The sequence below is a fragment of the Oratosquilla oratoria genome, chromosome 27 (genome assembly GCF_046742065.1).
Source record: "Oratosquilla oratoria isolate Oo_2021 chromosome 27, ASM4674206v1, whole genome shotgun sequence".
NCBI lineage: Eukaryota > Metazoa > Arthropoda > Malacostraca > Stomatopoda > Squillidae > Oratosquilla > Oratosquilla oratoria.
The window spans coordinates 2,201,740-2,226,821 of record NC_134803.1 but is presented as its reverse complement, the minus strand read 5'-3'; the positions used below and the strand labels follow the sequence as shown (position 1 = coordinate 2,226,821).

Below are 25,082 nucleotides of genomic sequence, written 5' to 3'. Positions count from 1 at the left end.
AAAAAAAATATATATATTAACTTTATTGAGGTTTATCGTTCCATAACTTGTCTGTGGAATGCTAACTCCGATAATTATAAAGACAGGGTCAAATGGAGTGATGCCCTGCTGTTCCTAGAATCTAAATATGATTTAGGCAGTCCTGAACAAAATAAAATCCTTTTAGTCATACTTCTGACGAGTACACAAGGACTACATGACCTTTATGTAGCATTTTAGAGATTTCACCAAAGCTTGACAGACTTCACGAATTATTTTGCATATTGTTGCTTTAGATACTTTGAACTGGAACATCATGCTGGGATAATTATCACTGGTAGTCAGGAATTGAAACGTGAGAGCTAATCATGTGGCCACTGGTATAGCTTCTCAATAGTTTATATTTTCTTTGGCAATCAACAACCCAGTCAACTAAATATTTTAAAATCAGTTGGAGACATATGGGTGAAGTTCTTGAAAAGCACATTGCTTGCCATCCTAACCTCTTCTTCTACACTCACACATACCCTCTGATGTGCAAGATATTCATTGACCCAGCACTCACTCCTTTTCCTTCAATTTTGTCTTTGTCTCAAAATAACACCAGCTGCAGCAGCAGCAACTGCTTGGTCAAGAGCAGACATCTTGATGACTGCTTCACTCTCGGTGTGAACAGAAACAGGCATGTGCACATAAGCATGCGGCTATGGCATGCATGAACTTGCATATTACGTGCAGAGAGGCATGCGTACCTGCACGGCAACTATGCACTAGGTGCACCAGTGTAAATGCTCCATAAGTTATTTTGCCATTATTAATATGGGAAGGGCAGGGACCAAATTCTCTTACTGGGCAAGACCATTATACTTCATGAGTGCCCCATAAATTGCAGCTTCCACTGAAACTGATTTTATTATCACATTCACTGCATATAAGTTTTGGTAGGGACCACTGATTGTACTTTCATTTGATGGTCCTGCAAGACAGACATTGGAGAGAATTGTCTCCTTGTAGCTTATCTTCAGATCCTTTCAATACCCGCACCACTATCTGGAGGTGTAGGGGCAGGCACATGATTTCTAGACCGAGCCCAAGATCCCATTGTATCAAGTTTGACTATCTTTCCACCACTTTTTCACACAAAGAGAGCTGAACAATCAGCGGCTGTTCCTCCTACCAGCTGGTGACTTGCAAGATTTGTTATTCATCTCAATAAATGAATGTGAAATTTCATTCTTGGAAGGAAAAAAAGTAATCTAGGAGGAAAGAATACCTACTATGGTAGCAGAATTAGAAAAGTAAAAGAGCCCTGGATGTATGGAGCTTGAAAATTGAAATACATACAAATGTATCAAAAGGCCAAGTCAAGGCATACAACCTATCCCTCACCTATATAACCCTCATTCATTGTCCCTCCCATTCCACCTCTTGGATGAAGGGCCATCCCTATCCCCTTTCATACCACTCAGACCAAAGTTAATGCAGCAAGACACAGTGCCTCCATGACCTGGAAATAGAAAATTGAAAGAGGAGAACATTAGAATAATGAAAAAGAAGGAATATGGTTAAAAGTTACTGAAATAAACAAATAGTGATGTCTAATGGTAAATCAACAGTGATTGATTTGGAAAATGATTATAAGGAAGCTTTAAAGGAAACTGAAAATGTGGATCAGCAACCAAAGATAAGAAGATGAACAGCATGAACATCTGGAAGCATGGGAAAATCATCACAATCCCCAAACCTAACAAAGATCCAAGAGTTCCAACATCACACTTTTTTGCACCCGCACCAAAGTCATAGAACACCTCATACCACAATTCATCAGACCACAAATCCCCCTTGCCAAATCACAACACTGTTTTAGACCACTACACTCCACAAACACCCATCTGATTGACCTTACACAAATATTTTGACAGCATTAATTCAGATAGGCCTCCACACATCCCCCATCACAACCTCACAAACAAAATATACAACACAGAGATGTATAGTAATACCAAAAGATGGCTGGCCAACTATTTAGCAGGCAGAAATATTTATGTGTTATATAATGGCCAGTCATCACACACCAGAAACTTTAGGAATGGAGTACCTCAGGGGTCTGTTTTATCCCCCACACTCTTTAATCTATACATGCATGATGTACTCAAACCCCACACCTTAAAAGTACAAATCTCTTCTTACACAGATGATATAACAATTACATGCATACAATGTGCCTCTCTGGACCTACAAAAGGCATTTGACAAGGTACCACACAATAAACTAATAAGGGAGATAGAGACAATAGGTGGCATCAGAGGAAAATTATTGGAATGGATGAAAGACTTCCTGACTAGGAGGAAAATGAGAGTAGTAATTAAAGATAAATTCTCAAATTGGGAATAAATGAAAAGTGGTGTCCCGCCGGGTCAGTACTGGCCCCGATTATGTTTGCCATATACATAAATGACAGGGATGAAGGAGTAGAATGTTATATGAATTTCTTTGCAGACAACACAAAAATACTAAAGTGAAAATTGAGGAGGATTGCAACTCATTACAACAAGACTTGGACAAGATCTGGAAATGGACTCAAAAATGGGAAGTGAAATTCAATATCAAGAAATGTAGTATAATGGAATTTGAAAAAAGTAAAAACAGAGTATCGAGAGATTATAAAATTGGTGAAGAAGAAGTCAAAAAAGTAAACTTGGAAAAAGACCTTGGAGTGATGATCAGCAAAGACTTGACACCGGATACGCATATTAATAAAATAGTCAGAGAAACCTGGGTCTGACTCTGTAGCTATGATTTGTTGTTTGGACAAACTGCCTCAGCATGTGCAAATAGGGAAGGCAACCTCTTGATGCTGTAGGTGGTTGCCAGGAAGGATTGTACTTGAGGGTTGTGAAACAGAATAACAACAATTCTACATAAACTAATATGACTAAAACTAATAATTATAAGAACTATTTGATAGTTCAACATACCTAAGATGTGGCCCTGGTGTGCTTGGAGAGGAAAGTCTGGATCCAATAAAACACAGGAGAGGTTGACAGCCCTTTAATATAGCAAGGGCACATAATCTGTACAGAAGTCTCCTCAACCAACATGAGGGATTTTTTTGATGGGATTTTTCTTAAAGGGATTTTCCAGGGGATTTTTCTTGGGTGACTTTCCCTACGGGGGATATTTTCTTTCAGGAGAATATTTCCTAAAACCCTAATACATATATTTTTTCTCTCTCTTTTTTTCTTCCTCATAGATTAATGGGAAACCCCAAGGACTGTTGCTTGATATTATGGAGCTGCAGGTTTCCAGTCACTGAATCTTGAGGCAGCAATTGTTATTAATGATAGTAAGATCCATTACAGAATAATCTCAGATTCATCTCCTGCATACATTAGTTTGCAGTGAATTCTATATTACATGTTTCAATTTACAAGTAATCTATGAATAAGAAGTTATCTCATTGGCTGTATACAGGAATATTGTCTCTGATACAAATACTTAAAGGAAAGTATTTTTGATAAACTCAAGAATAGTGATGATTACCAAGCTCAAGTAATTATTTTAAGTCATATTAGATTTTTTTATCTGTATACTTTTTATATGTGAATAATTAACTTCTCTTATACCCTTTACTGAAAAATTTGAACATAAATTCTGGAAGCTTTCATTGTGTACCATATTATGTGTGTGTGTAATCATTGACCAATACTTAGATATACAAAAAATTCATAGAACAAAACTTTGTTTTATATTTTATAGCATGGAGTCATATATGCATGGGTTAGTACTTTTATGGATGAGCTTTAAGTAGTTTCCCACTAGTGTGTGACTCAAACTTTGTGTTGTACTTGTGTGTTCAACCTATTAGTTGGCATTGATTCTTGGATAACTGTAAATTCATATTCTAAGTATATAGTGAATACTATTGTGGCTTCACACTAGCTTTCCCTTAGACTTTGATGTACTTGAAAGTCTACAAACAGAATATACACACAAAATTATTTCAAAACCAAATTTGACAAATGGAAACATAGATGAGACCAAACCAGTATATACCTAATTATAATATACAAAGAGGAGCTATGCCCATGGGTCATGTGTCTTTTTTATTTACATATAATTTAGGTAAATACACACACACAAGCACCCACAAACATGTCAACAAATAAGTCGGAGAAACTTTTAACTTATTAAGATAAATGAAAATAGCCTTTGACTACATGAGTGAAGAAATGGTAAAGAAAATAGTAGTTACACTGATAAGACCAAAATTGGAATACACAGCATCACTATGGACACCTAGTACAAAAAAGAATAAAGAAACTAGAAAGAATTCAAAGAGCAATGACAAAGATGACACCAACACTTTGCAATTTGACACACGAACAAAGATTGGATAAACTAAATTCACCAACCCTGGAACAAAGAAGAGAAAGAGGTGATTTGCTAACCTTTTACAGAATTATGAAAGGGATGAAAATTCTTGATAGGGATGACCTATAAAAATGGGACAGAAGAAATACATATGGACACAAGAAGAAACCTAAGAAGGATAGTTACAGAAGAGATCTGAAAAAAATAGCTTCCCACACAGTGATAGATATATGGAACAAACTGAAAGAGGAAACAGTGAGTGCTAAAACTGTACATGACTTTAAGAAAAAACTGGATGCTGAAAGATATAGTAGTGGGTCACTACGAGCATAGCTTTCTTCCTGCAAAATACAACTAGGCAAATACAGAAAGAGAGACTAGGTATAGCAGTGTACCAAGAAATCAAGACATCAATGAATAGATTATAGAGCCATGAACAAAGAGATGTCAAATTTACATAAAACTAACAAGGAAATAATCATAGAGTTGACCAAAAAAGTGAAATAAGTATGATTAAAAGAGAAAACAAAAGAAAAAAATAAGGATAGAAACAAAAATGATGAACTGAAGAAAGAGGTTAAAGAGCAAATACAAGTAGTGACTGAAAAAGTGGGAGAATCAATCAAAGAGACGGATCTCCTTGAAATATCAGTGGAAACAGGAACGTGAAAATAAAAAAATCACTTTCAAAGAAATAGTACAAAAGCAGGTAGAAGAAAATACAAAAGAAACAGTAATTAAAGTAATTAAAGAAAAGGAAAACTGGGTGAGAGACACAGTGGATAAAAAAAAAAGCATTGTGGTTTATGGTATCAAAGAAAAACACAATGTTTACAAATACCAAAGAGAAAAAGAAGAGAAAAAAATTGCTAAGGAAATTCTGAAAGTGGTTCAGGACAAAGGCCAAGAATTAGACAGAAAATGACAAGGTGCATAGAATGGCCACATACTCTAGAGAAAAACTCTATAGGTCATTGAAAGTCAAACTAAGGACTCAAATGAGAGCTGAAGAGATACTATCAAAAGTGACAAAACTAGCTAACATTGGAAATTACAAAAATGTGTGGATAAAAAAGGAATTGAGTGATGAGTAAATAGAGAAAGATAAAGCACTAAGAAATGAAGCTAATGAAAAAAAAAAAATTAGAGAAGAATGGAGACTGAAAAAACAAGCTTTTTTGGAGAGTACTGGATCTGAGGCTGAGAAAATGATACATCAGAAAAAAAGAAACATAAAACCATAAAGGAGAAGAAAATAAGAAAAAAAAATGGCATACTCAAACATGGACGGTATGACCGATTAACATGGGACAGAAGAAATACAAGAAGGACATTTACAGAAGAGATCTGAAAAAGAATAGCTTCCCACATAGAGTGATAATATCTGGAACAAACTGAATGAGGAAACAGTGAGTGCAAAAACTATACAAGATTTTGAGAACAAACTGGATGCAGAAAGATACAAAAGCAGGTCACTATGATTATAGCTCTCTCCGTAAAATACAACTAGGTAAATACACTATCCATGGGTTTTTTCCTCTTCTATCATTTGACAATATTTTCACTATAAACCCACTATCGGAGAAATAATAACGGAAAATACAGGGAAACTGTATATTTCGACTACTATCTGTAGTCCTCTTCAGCAGAATGCTTACATGAAGTTAAGGTACAAGTATATATGAGGAAATGAGGGGTACATAGAAGGGGATGAGGAAAGTGGGGGGGGGACTCAGGTTACATGCCCTTGAAATGGTTGGGTCAAGGAAGGACACCATCCGGATAATATTAAATCTAGTGTTGCATCAGGCCTATATCTCAGAGCCATTAGGATTTGTAGTCCACAATTCTAGCAAATAGAATTTGACATCATTAATAAACAACTCTCTAACGTAGGTTATCTGGAATGGTTTCTAAAGAAAGCCCTACATATAGCCAAATCCAATTTTTATAAACCAAATAACTCCAGGGAGAAGTTTAAATGGGGTAACAATAACATCATTGTACCATTTAATGATTCTATCAACTCGGTCTCCAAACTTCTACCTAATAACCAAATCAAATTTATTTACAATTATCCAAACAGCATTTTTAGAAAGGTAGTTAATGTACACCGGAGGGATGATGTGGACCAAAACTCCGGGGTATATAAATTGCCTTGTAAAGACTGTGATGATGTCTACTGGGGCCAAACTGGCAGGAATTTGTCCACGAGATTAAAGGAACATAAAAACTCCATAAAATATGGACAAGTTAACTCCGCTGTGTTCCTTCATGCCAGCCAAAAAGACCATAGATTAGATTGGGATAATGCATCAATTATTTATAAATCACACTGTAGCTATCGAAGAAAAATTGTAGAATCTTCTCTAATAAAACATTATCCTAACTTTAATACCTCTAAAGGTCAGTGGCCCCCAGATTGTATTACCAAGTTAGCGGTCAACAAAATTATGTCAAGAGCGGTCGGACAAAATATCACCCACTGTCCTTCCTTGACCCAACCATTTCAAGGGCATGTAACCTGAGCCACCCCCCCCCCCACTTTCCTCATCCCCTTCTATGTACCCCTCATTTCCTCATATATACTTGTACCTTAACTTCATGTAAGCATTCTGCTGAAGAGGACTACAGATAGTAGTTGAAATATACAGTTTCCCTGTATTTTCCGTTATTATTTCTCCGATAGTGGGTTTATAGTGAACTTTTACAAATGTGTTATAACATACCAATTTCCAATTGACAATATTTGTTTACCCAACATTGTGAGCAATACTTTGTCTTAAGAAATTAAGTACAGTATATTCCTTTTGTGGCAAAGGTAAAGACACACACAAATGATTAGGTAAATACATATATATACACACTATCCGGCTTTCCCTCATCTATCCTTTGACGATATTTGTTTACTCAGTATTATAGGCAGTGATTTGTCCTAAGAAATTAAGTACAGTGTATACCTTTTGTGACATGAATGTACAGCAGTTTTATTAATAAATATTATTTTTATTTGTATCTTCCAAAATGACAGTAGACAATAAAACAAAAAGGATAAATTTAATCAAATTCATGGTGATGGTAATACTCATCAAACATTGATCAGCAATATTTTATATGTGTGTATTTTGTACAATACTCTCAACAATACATATCAAAGAACTATACACATTCCCTCTGATTATTCTGTGTAAGGGGTGTAGGCTGTATTTTCCTATTTCATGTGTAATTTCTGTACTTTACCTTTGTTATTATATCTTTTTTCTTCTCCTATTTCATCACTTTATTTTCATTATAACCTTAATTTTCTATATTATTTTCCTCCGACAAATTTTTGGATAGAATTATTTGACATAAATTATATATATTTTTTAAGTGTTTATGATATTATTTATTGTCCAATCCAGACATGATTTTAACATTTAATTTGTATGTCTTCTGTTTCTTAGCAGGTACAATAAATAAACTGGGAATTAAGACCGTAGGTATAACATGAATCTCTGAGTTTTAGGATTTTTTTTTTTTTTTTTTTCATCTTTATAATTCTTCAACTTGGGTAAAGTTGTATATATATATATATATATGTATTCCAAATATCTCTTCCTCTTGTGGTGCCAATGAAGTCAAGAATTGACATACTTATTATCCTGACGATAGTCAAATTAGTATAACTAGTACAGTTTAGAGACAGTGTATAAGGGAGAGCCATAGGATGAATATATATATATATATATATATATATATATATATATATATATATATATATATATATATATATATATATATATATATATATATATATAATAGATAAAAAGACTCGCTCAAATATGTGAGGATTTCCTCTTTTGGACAGTATGCAATGACAGTGAGAGCTTAGTATTTATGGCAATATATATTTTTTCTGATTTAATGAAAAGGCATGATGACAGATAATTAGTGTATACTATTTGCCTTAGATCTTATTATCGAATATGTAGTATCATTATAGGGTGGATTGCTACTGATATATAAGTTTGATCATTTTCACTCATCATACTTGTGAAAATAGCTGTATTCAGGAACAAATTGTGTAACTCAAAATAAAAATGTATGTACACATGTTTTAAGGATTGGTGGATAACATGAGTGAGTGTAAAGAGCAGGTAGGAAACTGTATTATGGTCGTTCAGGGATAAAGAATCTCTGGGGTCTTTTTACATATCAGTCAGAAACCTCTGCAAGACAGGGGACACTGAAATACATGAAACCCAAAGATAAGTAGATTCCATCTTGACCAAAGTTCTATTTATTTCAGGATTCTGCTTCATTTTATAAATAAAAGCATTGTGATTGTGATTTTAGTTTTTAAGTATGAATTCATATACATATTATTTTGACTACATAATTATTTTACTTCAAGAACTCTTAACTTGTTTGTTGTGAAATTTGATTGAAAAAATTTATCCCACAGTAATGAAAATTGTGTGGAAAATTCTTATGTTGTTTGTATTCTATGGTTGTGATTTGTTGAAATATATGAATGTAAACATGAATTTGGCATTTTAGATACCTCTTAAAAATTCAGGAGTATTTACAGTCTGGACTTGAGACTGTGGGTCAGGCCTGTAGCCATGATGGGCTTAGTCCCTCCAGGAGTTCATTAGGCCCACTTTATATATTAAGAAAAAATATGAAAATAATGATTTATTGATTTGGTTAAATAACACAAACTCCCCTACCTGGAGGCTAGGATGTTGGACCCACATATCATTTTATGTTAGAGTAAAAGAAAAACTGGAAGAAAAAGATGAGAAAAATATTAGAATAGTACTGAAAGAGTGGTTGTTAAGATTAAGTGATTTGGGCAGAGATATGACAGTCAAAACATGACATACTCATATTAAAGTGAACAAGACAATGTAGAATTAATTATGATCAAAATTGCAAACAAAAAGATGAATAGCCGAAAATTTGTAGCAGTGTATGTACCACCAAAAACACGTGTGGTCGGACAGTGAACATTTTAAATTACTGGAAGACACTATGATCTTGCTAAACGAGTTACTGAAAGAGGGTGGAAACATAGTAATGGGTGATTTTAATGCAAAAGACATAATCTGGGAAGAAATTATAGTTAAAGGGGGAGATGAACTTTGGAGCAACATTCTACTGGATATGACCATCGAATGCACATTAACACAATGGGTTAAGGAAAATACTAGGTATAGAAACAATGAGGAACCATCAAAACTAGACTTAATATTAACTTAAGAACCAGATATTGTGGACAAAATGGAGTATAAAACACCAATTGGAAAGAGTGACCATATACTAATAGAGTTTGAATTAAAAGAACAGAACAATGTAGACAGGAATGACAAACATAGAGAAGGAAGATTAATGTACAACAAAACAGACTTTGTAAAACTAAGAAAAAAATTCCAAAACACAAACTGGGATAAATTCTCTAAAGAGGAAACAAAGATGGAAGACAAATGGAACATATTCAAAGAAAAGTACAAGGAAGGAATTAACAAATATGTACCAAAAAAGAAACAAAAAGAGATTTACATAAAGTGTTGGTTTAACAAAAGGTGTAGTGAGGCTAGAGACAGGAGAGACAAAGCCTGGAAAAGATGGAAAAAAATAAAATAAAAACTCCAAATGGCAAACATATATAAAACTTAGGAACGAATATGTGAATATACGCAGGAAAGAAAAAAGAAATTATGAAAAAGATATTATAGACAAATGTAAGGATCAACCTAAACTCTTTTACAGATATATAAATGAAAAACTAAAGGTTTAACATGAAATAGTGAAATTGTGTGAAGAAGATAAAGAATATATAGATGGCAGAAGATATGGTTAGACATTTCAGGTCTGTATTTACATCTGAGAGCTCACAATCTTGGGATGATGAACAACAAGAAAGATCACCTACGATGAAAGAAATAAAGGTAACACAAAAAGAAATAAGAGACCAGACTAAAAAAACCTAGATGACAGGAAATTGCATGGACCAGATGGAATCACAAATTGGATACTGAAAGAGTGTATAGATGAACTGACAGATAAACTATACAAGATAATTGACTTCTCACTCAAAGAGGGAAAGGTGCCGCAAGATTGGAAAGATGCAAACATAGTACCAATATATAAAGGAGGAAATAGGGAAGATCCTACAAACTCCAGACCGGTATCCCTTACAAGCACAGTAGCAAAAATATGTGAAAAGGTCATTAGAAACAAATAGACCAAACACTTGGAAGAAAATAGAATAATAAACCCCCAAACAACTTGGCTTTAGAAGTGGCAGATTGTGCACCACAAACCTAATCTGCTTTTACCCGAGATTAATTGAGATAATACAAGATAGAGATGGCTGGGCAGATTGTGCCTTCTTGGATTTGCAGAAGGCATTCGACAAAGTACCACATATAAGATTAATAAGAAAAATTGAAATAATAGAAATACAAGTTAACTGCTGGAATGGATGAAGAATTTTTTAACTGGGAGAAAAATGAGAGTGGTACTTAGAGACAAAAATTCGCACTGGGAAGATGTGAAAAGTGGTGTCCCGCAAGGCTCTGTATTGACTCCTTTAATGTTTGCCATATATATAAATGATATGGATGAGGGAGTAAATTGTTATGTGAACTTCTTTGCTGACAATGCCGAATTACTCAAGAGAGTAAGAACAAAAGAAGATTGCAGATCGCTGCAAGATGACCTAGACAAAATATGGGAATGGAGTCAGAGATGTGAGATGAACTTCAACATTAAAAAATGTAGCATAATGGAATTTGGAAAAAGTAAAAACAGAGTATCGGGACAGTATAAAATTGGAAACAAAGAAGTAAAAAAAGTCGATTCAGAAAGGGACCTAGGAGTAATTATCTCAAGTGACTTGACATCTGATAAGCATGTCAATAAATTATTCAGAGAGACATATAACTTATTGAGATCAATGAAAGTGGCCTTCGACTACATAGATGAGGAGATGGTAAAAAAATAGTCGTTACACTGATAAGACCTAAACTAGAATATGCTGCAACACTATGGGCACCTAGCACAAAGAAGAACATAAGAAAATTAGAAAGAATCCAAAGAGCAGTGACAAAAATGGCACCTACACTGTCAAATCTGACATACGAACAAGGACTGGAGAAATTACATCTGTCAACACTGGAACAGAGAAGAGAAAGAGGTGATTTATTGACCATTTTCAGAATTATGAAAGGGATGGAAATTCTCGATAGAGACGACTTATTAAAGTGGGACAGAAGAGAAACAAGAGGACATGAAAAGAAACTAAAGAAAGACAGTTACAGAAGAGACCTGAAAAAAATAGCTTCCCATACAGAGAGATTAATGTTTGGAACAAATTGATCAGAGAAACAGTGAATGCCAGAACTATACATGATTTTAAGAATAAACTGGATGTGGAGAGATACGAAAACAGGGGCACTACGAGCATAGCTCTCGTCCCGTAAAATACATGTAGTGCTGCTGCTGCTGCTGTTGGAAATGTTGAGGTCTTTGAAGTCATCTGCTCTTGATACCTGATGCAAGAAAAGTATTGTTATATTTATTACAAGATTTGCTGGGCAGGCATTGTAGGAGACCAGTGGGCAATAAGTGATTTCCCTAGAACATTCTATAATTTTGGGGTTTTCTCGGAAGTCATGCTGGAATTGACATTGGAAGCTGTTGATGCAGTGCTTTCTGATAGTTTAAGATGTTATAGAAAAAAAAATCAACAACTAGTAGATAAATTCTACAATATATGATTTTTTTTAGTGTAATGTGAAGGAAATATCAGTAAGATTTGTGAAGTTCAAAGATTACATTTATGGTGACAGAATTTGCTATACCTGTATTATTGAAAATATGGTACCTGTGGTGGAGGGAAAGAATACTGCCACCAAGTCTTCCCACTTGAATCATAAGAGGCAAGAAAAACAGGATGGGGATTAGGACTAGGCATCCTTCTCCCTGTAGTGCCACAGGGGAGATTCCTAAAATGAGTAAAGGCATAAGAGGGTCTAGGAGTTTTCCAACCAGTACCCTAAGGTTTGGGTCTTTTAATGTGTGTGAATGTGGTACAGATGAGAGTAAAAGAGAAGAGATAGTAGGCTTGTGAGAAGAAAGATGGATGTGTTGGCTTTGAGTGAAACTAAATTGAGAGGGAGTGTAGTTGGGAGGTTCTCAGGAGTGAAGAGAGGATGAGGGAGAGAAGGGATAGGTAAACGTGTAGTGAAGTGGAAGGAGGTATCTTCAAGGTTAATGTGGTTGAAGGTGAAACTGGGAAAGGAGATGTGGGTTTTTGTAAGTGCATATGGACCTGGCAGTGAGAAGAGTGTAGAAGAAAGGGAGGCTTTTTGGATAGATTTAAATGAGTGCATAGAGGGATTAGGGAGAAACGTCAGTGTAGTAGTATTGGAAGACCTTAATGCTAGGGTAGGAAATGAACCAATAGATAGAGTGGATGGGAAATGTGTTTCAGCGTGGACGTTTCGTCCTCCGCTGACCACGTGATTCCCGAGATGGAAACTTGGAGCCGGTCGGCGCAGTCAGCACCTGACCCGGGGCGGGGAAGATTGACCATAACGTCGGGTCATTCCTACCTCCCAGGGCTGCCAACTAGGCCGAACTATTCGCGGTCACCACCGCTGCCCGCATGCGCAGATCGACCCCTCTGTCACTCTCCTTCCCCCTCCCAGATCCACAGAGGAAGGGCATGGAGAATCTTGAACTCACTTTTACGGCTGCTCGCCATTAAGGGCGGACCCCCCCCCCCCCTAGTTCTACAGAGGAAGGGCACCAGGACGAAGGAGATCGACCTACAGAGAAGAATTGGACACTTCGGCTTCACTCCTGCAGAGCCGAGGAAGGTGGTTTGTGTACTATTATATTTTATATAACTTGTAGACTGTGTAGACATCACACTGGTGATATTTATATTGTGAGTGATAGATAGGATAGTGCTCTGTGTTAATCTACAATAAAGACACATCTTGGTGTTACGTGTGTTTCTCTCTCACGTCCATTTCTCTATATACCGAGTCATAAACCTGATTTGTACCCCCCATGACACTGGCGCCACGAACAGGGACTTGGTTGAGAAAGAGAGAAATACAGAACTTCTGGACAAGTGAAGTATGCATGATTAGTTTATTACGTCCACACAGTTGCTGGATTAACCCGAGCGGTATAGGCAGGCCGTAGCTAGCACCAGTGCAGCTCAGCTCGCGACACGGGTCGCCGTGGGGCAGTCGGTAGTGAGTCGAGTAGTTCGAGGCAAGGTAAAACGAATACTATAAGGTACGTTGAGCACCCCCCCCCCTCTCCGCGCACCTCCACCGTGACGTCATAGGAAATCCAGAGAGGGAGAGGTGAAAGAAAATGTAAACATTAAAGAAAACCATGTATGTATGATAAACTTTAAAATTACACTATGATGTTTACATAATGCTGAAATGACTCAGTATCACGTTCTTATCCTCAAATTATCAGTATCTGAGATATGACCGCCAGAAAAATTATAAAAATGTTTTCCATGCTTTCACATTAGGTGGATTATATTAATATGACGAGTTATTAGATGGGATGACATGTCAATTTATATGTTGATCAGGTAGATGAGGAAGATATTATACTGTTGATACACACCAACTAGCTGAATATAAACCTAGTAGTAATGACACATAAAAGCATATGTTTTTTATTATATTACATTTTGGATTTACGTGGGTTTCCATATCTCCTCAAGTGTGGATTTTATATGTAGACCTTTATCTCCACTAAGCTCAGTTATGTTTTAAACGGATTCTTTAGTCTGTTTATTTGCAATTGAAAGAAAATTTCAGGAAATGTTGCTAATAAATGGTTACTTTCAAAATGACGGCTGCATATCCAGATGACCGAGTATTGTGTGTGCCACATAATTCAATCCATTTCTTTCTGAGTTCTTTATCTTTGGGTAGTGAAAAGAAATGTATATTTTTTATCACCTTTCAGTCTAACGGCATTGCGCTTCTGCACTATACAAACTGTTGGCATTTTTATATGTTATTTGCCTGCATTAGCTACCCCTTTAATCAGAAGATGGAGCTTTGCTCCACACACTGGTGTGTGAGTGACTGACAGCTCTCGACCCGCGGAACCCTGGTCTCGATATTTCCGTTGACGTCATCATCTACCTGCGCAGTGAAGAGGTTTTCTGGCTCTCCCTCACCACCACCCCGAGGTAGGGTGAAGAGGCCCACCGTTCTAGTTTTAGCTAGTGAGAGCTGTAGAGAGAGCGATTAGTGTTCTAGCTACCCTTCATTTTATTTCCTCCCTATCTCTTCACGTACTAGTATAGGCACGCCTTCCCTCCCTCGTCCTCTCATCACTCCCAACACCCTCCCCACTACACTCCCAAACTCAAACTCACCCCTCCCTTTCAACTTATTTTCACTCATTGCCAACGCACCCATCTTTCTTCACACAGTTCATACTGTGAGACATGTCTGCTTTAATCACTTACAAACTTGCAATTTTTATTTTTATATATTTATTTTTATTTGTTTATATTCTTAAGTCCCTTCGCTTGTACTCCTTGCATTTCACAATCCAAAGGTAAGGATGCTATTGTAGTATATAAATAATTAATCTTGGATGGGTGTATTTCTTGTATAATAATTGTTAACATGCATATATTATGCACCAGGCAAGAAAAAATGTCGGTCCTAGAGAGCGCTCTGGCGGAGTAGGACCAGATAAACAATAGATAAATATAAAGGCGAAAGTGTTGCTTTTTGTCTACTCGGATACAGGTGCCATCCTGGAGAGATTGGCGCGCCACTTGCCATCCCCTACCGCGTCGTGATGTGTACTACCCCGATACTACAGATGTAAGATTCGCGAATCACTTGTTCAAATCGAACCTCCTTTCACTGAATTGGGCGAATCGAGACATCGTTTCCATAAAATAGCTCACTTGTTGTTTACATTCTTGCATTGTACGTATGTCAGTGGTTCTTAAAGGCATGTAAATTATGTATAATGGTCATATCACCTACTACTTGGTAATCGTATGAACGTTGGTATGAGTACACGCCGCCCACCACTCACACCACAGGATTACTGGCTGTTCATTGACCAGCATCTCATGATAGGCTATGGGTTCCAGTCTCGAGACTCGGGTCACGGAATCGGGTAGTGTCACGAGTGAGTCGGAGCGACTTGCAGTAGAACTTGACTGACTCAGGCCGCGCTGGGCAAATTCCGTGGGGGTCCGGCGGCTCACTGACTCAGGCAACTATGGGCCCCATTCAATGGGCCTCGGACCAAGTCCAGGTCACCACTCAGCACTTACAGATTGGAGAGGGACTATAATGAAAAATCTGTAAACATAACGTTATTTGCTAATCTCACAAATGCAATTCTTATCTATATTATTTGATAACTCCTATCATACTGAAAATTTTGAGCCCCAGTAAATACATACATATATATGTACCAAAGGCTTTTCCCCCTATACGGGGGGTAGCCAAAAAGAAAAAGGCATAGAAACCACTCCCACCCATTCCATTTCCTATATATTCCTCTCCCCTCCACCCTCCTCCCTCCCTCCTATCTTGGCACCTCCTGGATGACGGGTCATCCCTTCATCCTGTCCACTGCCCTGGGTCAGAAGCAGTTTTGCAAGACGCAGCACATCCACAGCAAGGCCGCTTCATAAATTCGGCGACCCCCCTATCCGTCCCCTCACGCAGAAAAGGAGAAGACGGGGAGAAATCCCTTCGGGCTGCGTCATTTTTTTTTTCTCATACATATTTCCTCACCCCCCATCCCCCACCCAGTCCCCCTCATGCATCACAGCATCATCTATACACAACCCCTCTCCATTCACCCCTATCTTCTGTCCTCTCCCGTCCTTCCTCCACAGACATTCCTCTCTTTTGTAATGCCCCTTTCACCCCATCCATCCATCTCATCCTAGGACGCCCCCTTATATTCACTCCTTCCACCTCTGCCTTCCACACTTCTTTTACTAATCTTTCTTCACTCATTCTTTCCATGTGTCCAAACCATCCTAATACTCTTTCATCAACCCTATCTCCCAATTCCCTTTCCACCCCTGTTCTCCTCACCTCCTCATTTCTCACTCTATCCAGCCTAGTAACCCCCATCATACTTCTCATACGTTTCATCTCAGACACATTCAAACTCCTCTCTTCCTCTCTCATGTTCCATGTTTCTGCCCCGTACAATGCTGTTGGCACAATCACTCCTTCATATAACTTCCTCTTAGCATCCATTCCCAGATGTCTATATCTCATTACACTTTTCAATCCACCAAGGCATTTACTCGCTTCTCTCAATCTACATTCTACCTCCACTCCCACTCCTCCCTTTCCTGCCACATTCGCACCCAAGTATCTGAAACTATCCACTTCCTCCAGTCTTTCACCCTTAATGCTCACTTCCAGCCTGCTGTCACTCTCTCCCTCTCTGATAGTAACGTCAACAACGATTTAGAAAGTGTTTATTGTTATTATTGTTATCATCATCATCATCATTATTATTATCATCATTATTATTATTATTAATATTATTATTGTTATTATTACTATTATTTTTATTATTATTATTATCATTATTATTATTATTATTATTATTATTATTATTATTATTATTATTGTTGTTGTTATTACTACTATTATTATTATTATTATTATTACTATCATCATTATTATTATTATTATTATTGGCGAGGGATGCGATGGAGAATAACCTAATCTAAAATCTCTCATGTTTAATGTCACGGTTCAGAATGATTCATATCATCATGGCTCACACTCTTACGTTCCTCAGGCACAACTACGCGGCCCATTGCATGAAACCTCGAGTAATTTACAAGAATCAAGTTTTCCATCACTATCCGCTACATTAAATTAGGACTGTCGTGAATCGATCGGCCTGTTGCAAAAGCCTGCAAAACAACACTTTGGGTAACGTGTTAGCGCTGCACGAGCCTCGGCGTGTACGGGCAGTGCTCATGTTTGTGCGCGCTCGCATTAATTTGTAAGTAGGGATTTGCATGCATTTGGCTGTATATGTATTGTCTATGTGCTTTAATAGATACGGGGAAATTACTATGAATTTCAAAGTGTCTGTTTTTATGGACACCCATACCATTTCGTTGTACTTCATATTTTCATTATCGCCATGTGAATGAATACGAGGCTATGCCTAATAACTTATAAGGTAACCCAGATCGTTGGTAAATGTTGACTTAGAATGATATGTGGACAATTATTCTGCTATAATCTACTCTCCCTGGCCGCAAGTGGTTTTCGTCATATACATGTGCTGGCCCACCTAATTCTCTCACCTGCAGATATGATTTACCAATGAATCATAATTGCTATTATGTATACATACACGCACGCACACACACACACACACATACACACACACACACACACACACACACACACACACACACACACACACACACACACACACAACAAGTTAGATGAGAAAGTGGTGTGTGCAAAAACAATACATGAATTTAAAAATAGTTTAGATAAAATGAGATATGAAGACGGGACACCACGAGCATAGCTCCCCTTCCCGTAAAATACAGCTAGGTAAATACAACTAGGTAAACACACACACACACACACGCACACACACACACACACACACACACACACACACACACACACACACACACACACACACACACACATATATATATATATATATATATATATATATATATATATATATATATATATACTTTATACACATGCACACATACACACACACACACACACGCACACACACGTGTCTATATATCAGAAAGGTGTAGTGGAGGGCAACTCATGATGTAAATCACAATTCTAGGCTAATCAAATAAAACATGCTACAATGCATTTTATTGACATTATTTCCATAATAAATGTAACTGACATGCAATTTGAATCTTTAAGTGATCTTAATGAAATGTTCCAATTTCACTTATGATTTACGTATTCTACCTTGCTAGCCCTGCGCGCTTCAATTCCCAACTAATAATCACCTGCGCTCATTGTACTCGTTATGGGCATAGGCAGTTGACCCGACGCCCGCAGACAGTACCGGGCACCAGGCAGTTAGTCTCGGGTTCACACAGGGTGAAGTAAGTCACACGCACTCTCGGAAGAACTAAACGTGTCCCACTCTCCTATAGTGTGGCTATCGAGGATTTTACACATCAATTCGACTCGTTTAATCACCGTCAGCCATGCAAGAGTGATTCTGGTGATTAGTGTCCCGGAGAACTATTGAATTGAGACCAGTGTCACCTCGACAAGTGCCACCTCGACCAGGAACGTTTTTGGTCTGTCGCGACGAGTTTCGCCTTCTGTGATTATAACTCTTGATCAGTGTATGTCGAACCCACTCCAGTGATTCAATAACAAGAACACAACTCTATTCGGTGGTGAGATCTGTAAAGGGAAGTCTTCGGAAACGGATCCCGCCACGAGGCGCCAAGGACGAAGTCGGCCATGATTCCCGCCACCCTCAGTGCCACGTGTATCCACCGCCAGCAGCCGCATCCTGAATGAATGAAGATCGCCCTTCATTTGTTGCTGGTGTTTCTAATTTCAAATCACCGGTTCCGAAGGGAATATAGTGCAACGTTTATGTGGGAGTCGAATAATTTCTAGTAGTCCTTTGAGGTAGTCACTAGTCACGAGAGAGGACTATATGATCCTAACTAGCCTAATTAACTAGTCTAATTATCTAGCCTATAAGAGAAGTGGCAAGCGCGCAGGGGGGAGGTTAAACCGTTAGAACCAATTTGAACGGTAACGCTTGGGTGAAATACACCAATCCTAATCATAAGGTAGCAAGTTACAACTACAACATGGCGAAACAATAAAACTGCGAGGTTGATATATTCCAATCTTAATCATTGAGACACTTGTGATGTCTCTGGACATAGGCATATGTAGAGACACCTTAAACGAAAGGGAAGGGGAAAATTCCTGTGTGAATAGGAGACTCTCAAACTCGTTAAGGCACTGCGACTGAAGGCTAAATTGGCACAACAGTTAATGAAGATAAGGGGGAGGAAAATATCAAGAAGCAGCTGCTAAAGGACTTAAGAGTTCCGGTTATTCCACAGAGTAGAGGAAAGCAACAGTCGAAAAGGGCCGAAAGGAAAAAAAAAAAATGTGAAGCCTACTGTGTCGGCGAGGCCCTTGAGCGAAAGTATTTGGTAGCTGCGATCTGAAGCATTCGAAAGAAAAAATAAGAAGCAATAGGTGGCGTGTCACAACGCAAAGTTGTGACACAGTTATGGACCAAAAGGGGCAGGGAAAGGAATCCTCTGCAGTTTTGAAGCTGGGAGAGCTGGTTATTCATTGAGAGTAGTGAACCAGTTTCTGGCCTGCTGGGCGGCCGTTCTACGTGGTCGAATACCGGTTGATGGTGTTGTCGCCGGGTCAGTTGGTGATGCAGCTGGTGATTCAGTTGGGGCGTCCGTCATCGTGGTAGGGCCGGGTTGCTCAGGAGTGGGCGTGGTGAGGTCCTCGCGCCCACAGGCGCTTTCAGTCGGGTCAACCGCTGCTGGCGTGGTTCCGTTGTCTACGGAGTCTGGTTCGCCTTCCTCCTCGGGGAGGGGGGATTCCACAAGCAGTTCGTGGTTATCCGTGGGGTAAGGAAGGGGTGCGTTTGTGTCCAGATTGATTTCCAAAAGGATGATTCGAGTGACAGATCGTTCATATTCTCCTTTGGCCGTGCGGACTCTTACGGATCTGATGACGTCATCAGGGCCTGGAAAAACTCGAGTGATGCGAGCTAAGGGATATTGGTCTCGGGGGCCGCCGTCCAGAATGAGAAGAACAAGGTCATGTACTCGGGGTCCACGTTGATGAGGGTTACTGTGGCGAAAATGACGTTCTCTCAGACTCGTGACATAATCGTGGGACCATCTCCTTTTGAAGGTTTGTGGGATATCTGTTAGGAACTGGTATTGTGTCCTTAAAGTGGTAGCAATGAGGTAGTCTGGGTCACTCAACTCAGTTAGTTGTACCTATGAGGACAGGGCAATGATACGGCCGTAGATGAGACGATTAGGAGTAAGGGGGGGGGGGTCGCCTTCGGTGCTAACATAGGTGAGGAGGCGGTTGTTCACGACGCATTCCACTTCTTGGCACAACGTTATGAGCTCGTCGTAGGTAGGTGTATGATTAAACTTGGTGATTCCGACAAGGCGTTCATACATGCCGTCTTGCCAAGGGGCAAGCGGGGTGATGAAGGTTCAGGAAGAGTGGTGGTTGGTGAAGAAGTCGTTGATGCTGGGATGATCTTTGAGTTCTCGGAGAAACCTGTCGGTGCTCCCGAAATTGGTGGCGTTGTCTGATACGAAGGAGTGGGGGATCCCCACTCGTGCCGCAAAGCGACGCACCGCTCTCAGAAAGTCTGTCACGCTCAGGGAGGTGACGACTTCCAGGATGAGGGCCCGGATGCTGGTGCAGGTGAAGACGACCACATAAGCAGCGTCAACGTAGGACTGTTTCAGCTTGATGGCTCCCATAAAGTCAACTGCGGTGGTGGAAAATGGTGTGCGAAAGTGAATCCTATTAGGATATAAGCGAGCTGGAGGGGGGAACTTAAAGGGTGGGGTTTGGATACGTCGACAGTGTAAGCACTGTCTGAGGAGGGACTTGGTTGTCAGTCGTTGGCGAGAGACCCAGTAATCTCGGCGGAGAACATGAAGTGTGGTGGTGTTGGTGTGGAGTGTGAGTCGATGTTCATGCAAGATGATGCGGCTCCACAATGGGCACTTAGGGTCCATCAGCCGGGGAGGAGGGCGACCATACTCATTGAGCGTGGCAGCGTGCGGTGGTTGACAGCGTATGAGACCCTGTTCATCCAGTTTGAGGCCTCTTTGGTAGATGAGGTTTTTGTCGTCAGAAGTGAGAGGGGTGGCTCGTCCTTGGAGATGTTGGTATATCCGCGTGTAAGAGCTGACTTGAGCCAGTCTGAGCATAGCTTGCATGGGGCTCTGGTAGAGTTTGACCTTTATTGCGATTGATGCCTTAGCCTTCACTCCTTTCAGTAAGATCATGAAGGGGTTGTATGCTGTTGGGAGGTCGGGGAACTGTTCCATGTGGAATGATCTCTCTGTTTCCACGACAATAGTGGGACAGGCGTGTATGAGGATGGGTAGAGTATACGACTCTTGTGGGGAATATTGATCGGGGTAAGGAAGCCATTCTGGACCCTTGAACCAAAGGTTACGTTTGTTGATAAGGCTTGCAACGTTAGTGCCTTTGGAGGCGAGATCTGCCGGGTTGTCTTTGGAGCTGAAGTGCATGAGGTGGAGGTTTTGATCTTATAGTTACTGTTTGACCTCCTTGGCTCGGTTGAGGACGTAGGTTGACGTGCTGGTCTGACTGCAGACCCAAAAAAGAGCGGACTTGGCATCAGACCACACAAAGGTGGCGTGGTAGTGAGAGGGACGTAGGTTCATCAGGTATTTAGCGAGGCGGCTGCCAAAGAGAATAGCCGTGAGTTCTAGTCGGGGGATAGTGAGGTCTTCGCTGAGCTTGGCCATATTTTTGGGAGTGACCCTACTCCTGCCCGTGAGGAAGGAAACGTGACCCTCTCTTGAGACGTAGGCTGCCACCCCAAACCCTCTTTGGCTCGCATCGCAAAAGACGTGGAGGATGTGGTGGCTGCCAGAATGTACATTGTGAGGGAACTGAAGAGTATCTAGATTCCGGTAGTTAAGGATGGTCGTGAGATTCTGAATGCTGTCCCTATTGAGGGAGGTATCCCATCCTTCCTCCGCTTTCCACAAGTTCTGTATGAAAAGTTTGCCCGTGAGGGTGATTGGGGCCAGGAATCCTGCGGGATCCTACAGTGAGGAAAACAGACTGAGTATTTTCCTTTTGGTCCGGAATAACAGTGGTTGGTCAAAGGCCTCCTTAAATTGGTTGGGCATCGCTACTCTGAGTGTCTCGTTCCGTATCCCAGCGGAGGCCGAGATAGTCATGGACTCCGCTGTGTTCAAAACCTTCGATGGCAGCGTTGGAGGTCCACTGGTCCAGGGGCATGTTGGCGTGACTTAATATTTGTTCTATCTGGGGTCTCTCTACAGCAATCTCGTGGACGTGATCATATGTAAGTTGCAACTTATCCACATAAGATGCGGACTTTAGTTTTGTAGTCAGGGGGTGTTCATACGTTTCTAGGTGGTGTTCAATGGTCTGAATGAGGCGGTAAGGACTGCAAGTGGCGACGAAACAACACCGCTTTGAAGCGGAAAACTTGGACTTCCTGCATGTCAGGGCTTGTGAAGAAGAGAAAGCGGCAGAAATCTCTGTCTGCCTCATCTACCCCTATTCTGAGGAAGGCTTTGCTGATGTCGACCAGGACGCCATACGTGCTTTCTCTGAAGCGGAGAATCATGGATTGGATTTTCTGAGCCAGGTTGGGTCCATTGTACAGGGCGTCGTTGAGGGATAGCGCATTCTTGTGTGCTCTGGATGATGCGTTGAATACTATCCTGACGAGAGTCATGGGGGAGTTATTGTAGACGGGGTGGTGAGGCAGGTAGTGTACTTTCCCATCCACCTTTGGACCCGGGAGTACGGTTTCGATGAACCCGAGCCGTAGATATTCGTCCAAAATTTTCCGGTAGTCTTCATAAAGGGATGGACGTGGGTTTCTCTTGAGTGAGTGCAGTTGAGCCACCGCGCGCCCATAGTTGATTGCTGGGCGGTCATCAGTCTTGAAAGGTAAGCAGATCGTGTAGGCTCCATCTTTCCTCCGCACGGTCGACTTGAAAAACTCAATTGCCTTCTCTTCTAAATGATTGTATTTTTCCAGCGAGATACCAACTGAGTCCAATGACCAGATTTCGTGTACCGGGGGATCAATGAGAACAGGCTCTTCAATGCGGATGCTGTTGAGTGCAATAGTTTCAATAGGGGGTTAAGGGCGTGATCCTGACCCCAAGGAGGCAGTTTGCCCCATACTACATAACCAGCTGGGCAGTGGCGGATCCAGGATAAAAATTTTGGGGGGGGCTAACATGAATTCCTTCCTCTGGGTAGTCTGATGTACCAGAAGTCTGAGGTATACTTAACTTAATAATGTTTTTCAGATTTTTCTGTGTTTTGGACATATATAATAGAATGTATATTCGTTTTATATTGTTACACGCTTGTGCTAGTCAGTGATAAAGCACTGGTACGCGTATAGAGAGAAATTATTTCAGGATCCGTGTGTAGTGTTAGTGCACTTGGACTCATGAAAGTAATAAAAAATAAAAGTAGCTTTAAAAACAGAAATACAAACAAAAACATGTATGAACTTCTGAACCTGTTAATAAAAGTATCTAAATTACATTGATAACACACAACATTGTTCATGGGATCTCACACGAACATCAACCCCTGTTTTTTTTTGGGCAAATACATTGATTACACTGGCTATTTCAATACTGATTTCATTGTGAACGCCGAGTAGCGCCAGGCCGTTGAGGCGATCTTGACTCATAGTATTACTTAAGTAGGTCTTCAGTCGCTTCAGGGTTGAAAATGAACGCTCGTCCTCTGCGTTCGAGACTGGGGGCGTGATCAAAACTCGGAGGAGCTTGGCCAGGTTCGGATACATTCGGGTCTGGGCGTGGGCAAGGGCATCTCCCATGGATTCGAACTTCATTGTTGTTGAATACCAGCGCTCTGCTTCCGCCTTCACGAGGCTCAAGGTCTCGATGTCAGCCTCATAAACCTTTGCCGCTTCCAGTACAGCAGCAACATCTCCGTCAGCGCTGCTGAGCAGATTCTTGATATTGAAGCCAACAGGAATAATATCATTCCCGAACCGGGTCTGCAGCTCAGTCAATACATGGTCGAGGAATGGGACATATACAGATCTTCGGTAATACTCCTCAGCTGTCTGGAAGGGTAAATTCGCTCGCTGCGTTTGGCGCTTGCAAACTCGAGGTACAGGAATGGTGTCGTGTGATGAACCGATCTCCTGGAGGAACCCCTCTTCCTTCTTGAAGATGTCCTGGAAGCTGGCCAGTGCACCTTCCCGAGTCTTGTTTAGATGCGTCACCACATCACCAATTCTAGCGTACGCTGAGACTAGATCGACCATAGGGGACTGCAGGGCTCGGCTCGGCTCCACAGTGTGAGCTAGCACAGACTCAGCGACGGCAAGACCAATCAGAAAGGGCCATCGTCACGGTGTCCTCTGAGGGGGACCATGTTGCGACCACAAAAAAGAACGCTCTCGATTACCGGAATGAGTAAAAGACGGTTTTTTGCAACTCGTTCCTGCCTCGTTGTGGCAAAGATTGCGTCGATGGCCCTCGACGGGTCACGCACGGTGTCGAGAAAGGCCTCCATACGGGTCATGGCAGCGGCATGGTAGCTATGCTGGTTGTGGTTTGCCAAAACCTCTAGGGCCTTCTTGTACTTGGACATAGGCTCCAAAACGAGGGCTCCGAGCCTAGTCTGGGCTCCAGTCCCGGTTGTCACTGGCGAAAAGCACACAAGCCACCCAGTATCCTCCGTTCTTCAAAACTGAATATTTGAGCCACGGGTATGTCGAGCACCAGGCAGGCTGGAGCCGCCTCTTTTGACCGCCTTCGTAGCTGAATGGAAGAGCTTCGATAACTGGGACTTTCTGATGGATGATGACCACCTTCTCTGCATCTGTTCCCTTCTTCCCCACGAAATCAGCAA

At 40.4% G+C, this 25,082-nt stretch overlaps 4 protein-coding genes across 4 annotated transcripts in view; 1 reads left to right on the top strand and 3 right to left on the bottom strand.

The window, feature by feature from the left end:
- TBC1D16 (TBC1 domain family member 16) overlaps positions 1–5,972 on the top strand; it is a 164,779-nt gene extending 158,807 nt beyond the window's left edge. Inside the window, exon 14 of the mRNA XM_076210114.1 lies at positions 3,233–5,972. The gene's annotated coding sequence lies outside the window, so the exon portion shown is untranslated. The remainder of the gene's footprint in view (positions 1–3,232) is intronic.
- A 14,666-nt stretch (positions 5,973–20,638) lies between these two features.
- On the bottom strand, positions 20,639–21,697 carry LOC143040117 (uncharacterized). The gene has a single exon (XM_076210810.1). It carries the CDS (start codon positions 21,695–21,697, stop codon positions 20,639–20,641), a length of 1,059 nt encoding a protein of 352 aa, XP_076066925.1.
- A 24-nt stretch (positions 21,698–21,721) lies between these two features.
- Positions 21,722–22,439, bottom strand: LOC143040116 (uncharacterized). The gene is made up of 2 exons (XM_076210809.1): positions 22,334–22,439; positions 21,722–22,230 (listed from the first exon to the last, which is right to left on the bottom strand). The coding sequence occupies exons 1-2, from the start codon at positions 22,437–22,439 to the stop codon at positions 21,722–21,724; spliced, it is 615 nt and encodes a 204-aa protein (XP_076066924.1).
- Positions 22,440–22,584: 145 nt separating this feature from the next.
- LOC143040115 (uncharacterized) lies at positions 22,585–24,821 on the bottom strand. The gene is made up of 2 exons (XM_076210808.1): positions 24,676–24,821; positions 22,585–23,290 (listed from the first exon to the last, which is right to left on the bottom strand). Exons 1-2 carry the CDS (start codon positions 24,819–24,821, stop codon positions 22,585–22,587), a joined length of 852 nt encoding a protein of 283 aa, XP_076066923.1.
- Positions 24,822–25,082: the final 261 nt, after the last annotated feature.

What these genes read in the sequence shown, in the direction of transcription:
- LOC143040115 (XM_076210808.1), bottom strand. Translation starts at nt 24,821, where the DNA reads ATGTCCAAGTACAAGAAGGCCCTAGAGGTTTTGGCAAACCACAACCAG. An exon ending in GCAATCTTTGCCACAACGAG is followed by an intron (nt 23,291 to 24,675) that starts GCAGGAACGAGT and finishes TGCACTCAACAG; the next exon opens with CATCCGCATTGAAGAGCCTG.
- LOC143040116 (XM_076210809.1), bottom strand. Translation starts at nt 22,439, where the DNA reads ATGCCCCTGGACCAGTGGACCTCCAACGCTGCCATCGAAGGTTTTGAA. An exon ending in TACGGAACGAGACACTCAGA is followed by an intron (nt 22,231 to 22,333) that starts GTAGCGATGCCC and finishes AGGATCCCGCAG; the next exon opens with GATTCCTGGCCCCAATCACC.
- LOC143040117 (XM_076210810.1), bottom strand. Translation starts at nt 21,697, where the DNA reads ATGCACTTCAGCTCCAAAGACAACCCGGCAGATCTCGCCTCCAAAGGC.